The sequence below is a fragment of the Mizuhopecten yessoensis genome, unplaced genomic scaffold (assembly GCF_002113885.1).
Source record: "Mizuhopecten yessoensis strain PY_sf001 unplaced genomic scaffold, ASM211388v2 scaffold11111, whole genome shotgun sequence".
NCBI lineage: Eukaryota > Metazoa > Mollusca > Bivalvia > Pectinida > Pectinidae > Mizuhopecten > Mizuhopecten yessoensis.
The window spans coordinates 20,501-30,157 of record NW_018408885.1 but is presented as its reverse complement, the minus strand read 5'-3'; the positions used below and the strand labels follow the sequence as shown (position 1 = coordinate 30,157).

The 9,657-nt window shown below is 35.9% G+C and overlaps 1 protein-coding gene across 1 annotated transcript in view; it reads right to left on the bottom strand.

The window, feature by feature from the left end:
• Window positions 1-479: 479 nt before the first annotated feature.
• LOC110465990 (protein amnionless-like) overlaps window positions 480-9,657 on the bottom strand; it is a 28,528-nt gene continuing 19,350 nt past the window's right edge. The window contains exons 9-12 of the mRNA XM_021522216.1: window positions 6,302-6,413; window positions 5,792-5,978; window positions 3,026-3,142; window positions 480-2,481 (exon numbers count right to left, since the gene is read on the bottom strand). Of these exons, the coding sequence (XP_021377891.1) occupies window positions 2,386-2,481; window positions 3,026-3,142; window positions 5,792-5,978; window positions 6,302-6,413 (512 nt within the window). The 3' untranslated portion in view covers window positions 480-2,385. The remainder of the gene's footprint in view (window positions 2,482-3,025; window positions 3,143-5,791; window positions 5,979-6,301; window positions 6,414-9,657) is intronic.

Sequence of the window (9,657 nt, the reverse complement as noted above, 5' to 3'; positions counted from 1 at the left end):
TAGCATTTTTTGTTGAGTTTTATATGTTTGTTTGTTAGGGAAACTTTTCATCAACTGTGACTAAGATGTTCAAACTTCAATAAGGTTAACGTGACATCAAACTGTCATTTTCAAAACAACCGAAAAACACAAATTATCAATGTAACAACCTTTCTGACAATGTTTTGATTTTAATAAGCTTCTTGAAAACCAAAATAAAGGCTTATATTTGATAAGCTAATTACAATTTTATACAACTGGGTCACGACGCGTTTTTACTTTTCTAAAGGCGGCAGGTTAACATACCTTATTTTGAAGAGTTTTTTTTTACACAACCAATAAAATCTTCTATGTGACGTTTATGTGTTGTTATATATGTACCGAAGTATTAAACAAAGCGTAGCTGAATCGAGTCATTTCGGTGAAGGTGACAGTGTACATATCGTACTAGTCATCGAAACGCCACATAGACATTTTTTTGGGTTTTGTAAAAAGAACTCTTCATAATCCATACTTAACAACCTGAATAAAATGTTTAGAAAGAAAAAACAATGTCCATACCTTTACAGGTAGTGCTCTTACTGAATACGTAAAGCGCCGCCTGACATATGGACGACTATGTTATACATTTAACCTGGATCGGGCCAGTTTCATGCTACAACCTAACTTCTTATTTCCTAGGATTAGAACATTTGCAAAGTAGTTTCTCTGTTCATCTTGTACGTTTACATAGGTACCATGAAATTAAAATAGCAATGAAGCCAACGGGCAAAAGGAAGGGTAAATATACAATGTTTTATCATTTACGTACTGGACAGACGGATAATAAAAAGGCGTTTGACGCTCAGCATGGACAGATATTCAATAAAACCAGATTTATTTTTCTTTTCGTCAAATAATGCTAATGATACCAAGCAATGTACAATAATCAGTTTATAGCGCACACAACTGTTTTTAGTTTTTGAAAAGAAATATTCATCCAAAGCTCAAAATGTTAACTGGGTAACGAACTATCAAAATATCCACCTACTCGCTAGATTTCAATAAAACGTAGATTAGTAGAAGTTAGGGGTAAGAATTAAAGAAAGAACGTGTGTGCTTGGGATAGCCTCTTTGTAGAATATTTGCAAATCTGGACATTAAGTGATGGAACAATATATAACAAAAGATTGAAAATATTAATTTCTGTTCTTGTTCAGCATCGAATCCCTTTGGGCAGTCATATTAGCCAGTACTGTTTAAATATAAAACATGCTAGTATATCACACAAACATGATTTTTGTCAAACTCATTTAATTTGATGTTTTATTACAATCTAGAGCTTGAATATGTTGCTTTAAAGAAAACCGACGACTTCCGACATGAAATATTCAAACACGAGGCCAATGTCTGTTTAGCTTGAATACATGGTCAGTTTCAATGCTATTATCTACTACAGTAACAAACACCAAAGTTTTTTTTTAAATGTTTTCATTCACCTAAGGAAGATCCAATATGATATCAGCTTTTGTTCACGACTGTTACACGGTAAACTTGAAATACACGACTATCGTTTCTTGCTCAAACTCATATTATATACCCTGGTCAAACTCCAGCTCATGTTAAACTATTTTGATTCGTTTTCTGCACTCAAAATATTTTATGTGTTGTCTTTATAATTCGTCGCACGGGATTGCTTGTTAGTCACAACAGCTAATGTCAAAAGAAGCAAAATGAAAGTTAGAAAGGAACATTTAGTTCGGGTTGTAATGGAGGCATCAAATCAATTTTAGTTTCTGCAATGTCCCACAAAAAGAACAAACAAATGAAAGCGTACGATTCTACAGGCCAACATAGGTCACATCTTACAATAACACGCAGTGACAGGCAACAGGCCAACATAAGTCACATCTTACAATAACACGCAGTGACAGGCAACAGGCCAACATAAGTCACATCTTACAATATCACGCAGTGACAGGCAACAGGTCAACATAAGTCACACCTTACAATAACACGCAGTGACAGGCAATAGGCCAACATAAGTCACATCTAACAATAACACGCAGTGACAGGCAACAGGTCAACATACGTCACATCTTACAATATCACGCAGTGACAGGCAACATGCCAACATAAGTCACATCTTACAATAACACGCAGTGACAGGCAACAGGCCAACATCAGTCACATCTTGCAATAACACGCAGTGACAGGCAACAGGCCAACATAAGTCACATCTTACAATAACACGCAGTGACAGGCAACAGGCCAATATTTTCTTCGAACCTATAGGGGCCCGTTGCAATGGTATCTATGAGTTTCAGCAAAGATTGTTTGAGTACATAACTCGGGTCTGAATATGAGTACAATTTTGTTAATGAATAAAGGGCCAGGTATCCGTCGCAATGTTTTCGCCCACAACAATTACAAGTTAAGTTGTGAACCCAGGTCTGTACCAAGGCTTTCGTCCACGTCCATCTTGATGTCCCCGTCTGTCGGGTCACTGAACTGGGTAGACTCCTGTTAACAACACACACAAAGACAGACTAAGGGTACGTTATGGAATACATAGGAGAACCAGTACGATCATTACGTGTTCTTAAACGATTTATATAATAATCACTACTGCTCAGGTGTAAGATATGTACCTTTTAAAATTACCTGTAATAATAAGCTTGGCGTTTCTGATATTTGTTTTTTCTAAACGCAGAAATCAATTAATAAGATTTAAATCCCCTCATGTTATTTATAACTAATATCACTTCCAGTTTTTGAAAAAAATAATTCAACTATAATAAATGGATTGCATTACCAGTTGACTATCCATTACTTGAAACAATATTATCAATATAAAATGCGACAAAAGGATTCTTTCAGCGTTTCATATGATCCCGTATTGTTCATTTAATCACTAAAAAAGTGTAAGTAGCATAACATCTTATCAGGCGTGAGATATAACTGCAAAAACGACACATGTCTAATGTGTAAATAAGAAAGTGTTATGACGTTATTCGATACAGTTATATTATCAAAGTAGTATCTTATATTTAATAAGTGTTCTTACCACATTCTCATATAACGGATTGTCAAAACCCAAACCATTATCGTAAGATGGCTGCTCCTCTACTTCCGGAAGTTGCAGTAATGTAGGCATCATCTCAAGATCCAAAGGTTTATCGTTCTACAGTGTGATTAGGAGGAAGCGTGAATATATTTAAAGATGACAATCATACTTTGTTGTTTTATTTTTAATTATCCTTAATTTGTAAAGTTAATGAAAATACCTTACATATCAATTCAACAAAATTTCTATTAAATACAAAATTAAACAAAATGTGTCTAAAAATCAATTGCAATTAGTGTAAACAACTGAAATATGTAATATCGAATCGCTTAAAAAATGTAGACTATTCCATAATCATAACATGATGAAACAAGAGGCCCAGAGGGCCTCATTGCTCACCTGGATATCTAAGCAATTATGACAAAATATTCTCCGAATGAGATCCAAGGGAATATGTAGCATATCTGTATTAGATTTTTCATGCCCAGCAATTTGATGTATGGTTATGGGGTGGGGATCTCAACTGTTTCCAAGCTGTGACTCAGAAACTATGTCCCTAGGGTTGTGACCAGACCCCAGGATCAATTATAATATCATGACTGCATTCGTCTCTTTTTGCCCATCATTTGTATTTATAGTTTTTGGGTGGGGATCTCAACCGTTTCTAAGTTATGACCCAGGGGTTAAGTCTGCAAGGGTGGGGCAGACTCTGTGGTCAATTCTAATACCATGACTGCATTCGTCTCTTTATGCCCAACAATTGTATATATAGTTTTGGGGTGGGGATCTAAACCATTTCGAAGTTATGACCCAGGGATTAAGTCTCCAAGGGTGGGGCAGACCCCAAGGCCATCCTGGAAGCATATATTCATTCATCTCTTTATACTCAGCAATTGTATATATGGTTATAGGGTGGGGATCTTAACTGTTTCCAAGCTGTGACTAAGAAACTAGGTCCGTAGGGGTTCAGTCAGACCCCAGGGTCTATTCTAATATCATGACTGCATTTGTCTCTTTATGCCCAGCATTTGTATACATAGTTTTGGGGTGGGGATCTTAACCGTTTTAAATTGATGGCCCAGGGACTATGTCTCCAAGGGTGGGGCTAGACCCTAGGCCCATCCAGGAAGCAAATGTGCATTCTTCTCTTTATACTCAGCAATTGTATATGTGGTTATACAGTGGGGATCTCAACCAAGTAATAAACTGTTTTTGACCCCACTCCTTAGCCCGGGGTCAGCCACACCATTTGTACAATTTTGAATCCCTGCCACCCATGAATGCTTCCGACAAAATATGATTGATATCAATGGCATAGTTCTACAGAAGAAGTCGTTTATAGAAATATAGCCAAATTGCCCCCTTTTGGCCCCGCCCCTCAGCCCCCTTGAGGGTCAGCCCCACCAGTTGTACAATTTTGAATCCCTGCCTCCAATGAATGCTTTTGATCAAATATGATTGATATCCATGGCATAGTTCTACAGAAGAAGTCGTTTGTAGCAATATAGCCAAATTGCCCCCTTTTTGCCCCGCCCTCAGCACCCTTGGGGTCAGCCCCACCATGTGTACAATTTTGAATCACCACCACCTAGTGATGCTTCCAGTCAAATATGGTTGATATCCATCGCTAAGTTCCAGAGAGGAAGTCGTTTGTAGCAATATAGCCAAATAACCCTTTTTGGCCCCGCCCTTCAGCCCCCTGGGGGGTCAGCCCAACCATTTGTACAATTTTGAATCACCACCACCTAGTGATGCTTCCAGTCAAATATGGTTGATATCCATCGCTAAGTTCCAGAGAGGAAGTCGTTTGTAGCAATATAGCCAAATAACCCTTTTTGGCCCCGCCCTTCACCCCCCTGGGGGTCAGCCACACCATTTGTACAATTTTGAATCCCCACTACCTAGGGATGCTGCCAGTCAAATTTAGTTTAATTTCAGTCGGTGGTTAAGAAGAAGTCGTTTAAAGCAATTGTTGACGTACAGACGAAGGACGGACGACGGACGCCACGGTATGGCATAAGCTCAAAAGGACCAAGGTGAGCTAAAAACTGTTTTGTGTCTGTGGAACCATTCGCAATTTTGTAAGAATAGCATGTATACGAAGAAGGGTTTACATTGAAACTAGTGGTAATAATAAGATTATTTTATTTCATTTTTACAAGGGAGATAAATCGTATTCCGGACAATTCCGGAACAATGTTTCTTTTGCCATTCTGTTATTAAGAAGACGTGATAATCATATATTTGGAGACTTTATGTGGTGCTAGTTTAATTTAACTGAGCCGTATCAGAGACGGGAGCACGTGCACTGCATAGAACTTGTCTTTCACAGTGACCGATACACCTGACTAGATATACAAGCTCATCTCTATAGAGTAGCTTATAAATTGATATGCATATGATGAGTTTTCATGATTATCGATATAATTACTTGTCAGTCAAATATATTTTTATGTCATTTGAATAAAGTCAAAATAGTATCATTAGATCATATTTATTTTGATATAGCAGGTTTTAAGGTCTGAAGGATGATACATAGGAAACCGCTGAGTGATTTCTATCTATTTAGCTCTGTTTTGGGGGGATCAGATTCGCTGCGTCTTTCACAGGCATTTGTTTCCCAGACATGGGCATGTTTTACATAGGTGATATAGGCTACAATGCACACATTTACAGTCTACTGTTAAGTTAAATGTAATCTAGATATATTTGATTTGACAATAATGAAATGATTTAAAATGTTAGTAATTATGAATAGTCACATACCGAGAGCGGATTAGTGCCGTACATCGGGTTATCGAAACCTTGTGACCGCGCACCAACTGTTTCCGGTACGCTTGAGGATCCGCCAAACCGGAACGAGAACGATGGAGGCACTTCCAAACGAGGCTTAGGGAAGGATGGCTTAAACGAAATTCTGTCAAACATCTTGAAAGAAATATCTTCTGGTCCCCTGATAAACAAAGGCAAATCATTAGAAGCAACCATCTTGCAAACAATTTAAGGAGTTTTTAGTGCTTTGAAGTTCAATATTTTGTGATTTCTTTTTAGATAATCAATTCTTAGATAATTTTCTATTTTCACATAGCATTATTTCGCATAACAATATATAAGATTTTTTTTGGGTCGTACGATATGATAACAACACAATAAAACCATCTGTCTGGTTTCATGAGCGTGATAAAATGAAAATGAAAAGTATTTATTTCTATTTTACACCCTTGTGATTATATATTAAGAGAACATTTTGACTCCAGCAATATGCGCTAAACGAACCTAGTTTTTCGGCGGTAAAATAGAGTTCCTAAGAACAGGCTGATGAGGAGAACTGTCACCAGACCAACTACGATACCGGCAATCTCGCCCCTGGACATCGCAAGCCCACGGCCTGGAAAGAGAAATGTATAATATCAATATTCAGGTAGGATTCCTACGCGTAATGCCACAAGAGGAAGGAAGATAAACTTACAGATAAGGCGGGTTCCTATTCCTTAGCTAGACTACAAAAGAAGAAGGAGTGCTTTCTGTTTGTGGGGCTACAAAATGTAGCGGATACGCTTTCAAAGAACGGTAGTATTTATGTAATATGTTACAAAAGGAGGTTGATACAGTGTAACTGAGATATGATACCTATGTGTGAAGTTACAATATGTACAATAGAGATATGAAACCTATGTGTGAAGTTACAATATGTACAGTAGAGATATGAAACCTATGTGTGAAGCTAAAATATGTACAACACAGATATGAAACATATGTGTGAAGTTACAATATGTACAACAGAGATATGATACCTATGTGTGAAGATAAAATATGCACAACAGAGATATGAAACATATGTGTGAAGTTACAATATGTACAACAGAGATATGGTACCTATGTGTGAAGATAAAATATGCACAACAGGGATATGAAACATATGGGTGAAGCTAAAATATACTCAACAGAGATATGAAACATATGTGTGAAGCTAAAATATGCTCAACAGAGATATGATACCTATGTGTGAGGTTACAATATGCACAACAGAGATATGAAACATATGTGTGAAGTTACAATATGTACAACAGAAATATGATACCTATGTGTAATAGGGTGATTACTATCTTGTTTTATATAATTTGTATGTATACATGTCTATTTGTTTGTGCCCAAATTGTTTAGAGTGTGTAAAAGAGATATGTGTGTGTTACAGGTTACAGGGAGTGATTATTTGATTACTTACCTGTAGTTCTATTTTTATATATCACCTTACCTGTATTGTTCTATTTTTATATATCACATGGCGTACATGTGATAGCTGTGCATTTTTCTATTGGTCAAACTAGTATAATACCCTTTGGTCAGTTTGGCGGGAATCTCTTTGTAAGGAAGATCAGTACTCTCTTGCCTGCCAAACTGAAAACACCTATTTTTTGATCAAGACATTTTACGACAGAGGGACTGTAAGACAGACAGGGAATTTGTAGGTAAGTTATGTTTTAAGTAGTATGAGTTCAATCAATTGTATCTAGCTATCTTGTACAGTATGGATTAGCTGAAAAAAAAAATTAGTTTGGTATTTAAATTAAATTATTCTCTATTCAAAATCTCCATTGTGAGTTGTAACTTTACATTGTGTAAAGTAGTTTTTTGCATTGCTTCAACTTAAATATAAATGAGTAATGGTTAAATTATTCCATTATCTTCTGTATGTTTATATCCAGAGTATTATGAGTAAGACAGGTTTTTATGCATTTTAGATGTTATCACGTATAAGCAAAAGGAAGAAAGCATGGAGTACCGGTGATTAGTATTGTATGAGGTTGAAACGGCTCTGTGCCATGCACAGGTGATTACCTCTTTTATGCTTAAATGTTATACTTATTTATGGGAAAACCCAGTTTATCTACGTGCATAATGATGTAGATCTTTATAAGTAATTTATAGGAAAGTAGATCTTTCGCTCTGAAAAATCAGTTTAATGTTATATGTTATGTTAGCTACTTAATATAATTTAAATAGCATGATTGTAATAATAATTCTTACAAAGTTGATATCTTGGTCAAATGTATTTAAATGTGTCCATTTATAGTTTATATTTGTGTTAAATGTAACAAGTGATATCTACGAGTTACCTCCCTTTCTTATAACCTATATGTGTAATGTGTATACGCTCTGAGTAATTGTAGTCTTTTAATTTGTGTTTGTAACAGAGTGTAGGTGTTTTAACCTATGTCGAATAAAGAATTATTCACGACAAATAACGACTTGGTGGTCAATTTGAATACCCGGGTACATATGTGTGAAGTTACAATATGCACAACAGAGATATGAAACCTATGTGTGAAGTTAAAATATGTACAACAGAGATATGATACCTATGTGTGAAGTTACAATATGCACAACAGAGATATGATACATATGTGTCGAGTTACAATATGCACAACAGAGATATGAAACCTATGTGTGAAGATACAATATGTACAACAGAAATATGAAACCTATGTGTCGAGTTACAATATGCACAACAGAGATATGAAACATGTGTGAAGCTAAAATATGTACAACAGAGATATGATACCTATGTGTGAAGTTACAATATGCACAACAGAAATATGAAACATGTGTGAAGCTAAAATATGCACAACAGAAATATGAAACCTATGTGTGAAGCTAAAATATGCACAACAGAGATATGAAACCTATGTATGCAGCTAAAATATGCACAACAGAAATATGAAACCTATGTGTGAAGCTAAAATATGTACAACAGAAATATGAAACCTATGTGTTAAATTACAATAAGTACAACAGAGATATGATACCTATGTGTCGAGTTACAATATGCACAACAGAGATATGAAACCTATGTGTGCAGCTAAAATATGCACAACAGATATATGAAACCTATGTGTGCAGCTAAAATATGCAAAACAGAGATATGATACCTATGTGTCAAGTTACAATATGCACAACAGAGATATGAAACATTTGTGAAGCTAAAATATGTACAACAGAGATATGAAACATGTGTGAAGCTAAAATATGCACAACAGAGATATGAAACATGTGTGAAGTTACAATATGCACAACAGAGATATGAAACCTGTGAGTGAAATTTCAATAAGTACATTGTATGTACAACACAGATATGAAACCTATGTTGGAAGCTAATATATAAGAACAGGGATATAGAGGTTCCCAACGAGTGATGGTTGGTTACCATGTTCATCTAACTCGAGTTATTTAATTTCAAGATGTATAAAGACACGAGACTTACTGAGTGATTTTAAATTAGTGTAATTAACTAATGAGAATGAAATAAACAGTTACATCAACATGATAATCAACCATCACGAGTTAGGGGACTTTTTTCTCCCACAGATGTTATATTCAAAAGCAATTTGTTTCCCTTTGGTATGCATTTTCTTTATTACTGATCAGGGAAAAACTGCCATGAACTATGACGTCGCAAAGCATTGTTAGTTGAAGTCACGATTAGAATATTGACTAAAGAAAAAACGTCCAGGATGTTACCTACCAGTGGACAACCAAACATGTTTACCAACTCCTAGCAGGTTAAAAACGTCCAAGATGTTACCTACCAGTGGGTAACCAAACATGTTTACCAACTCCTAGCAGGTTAAAAA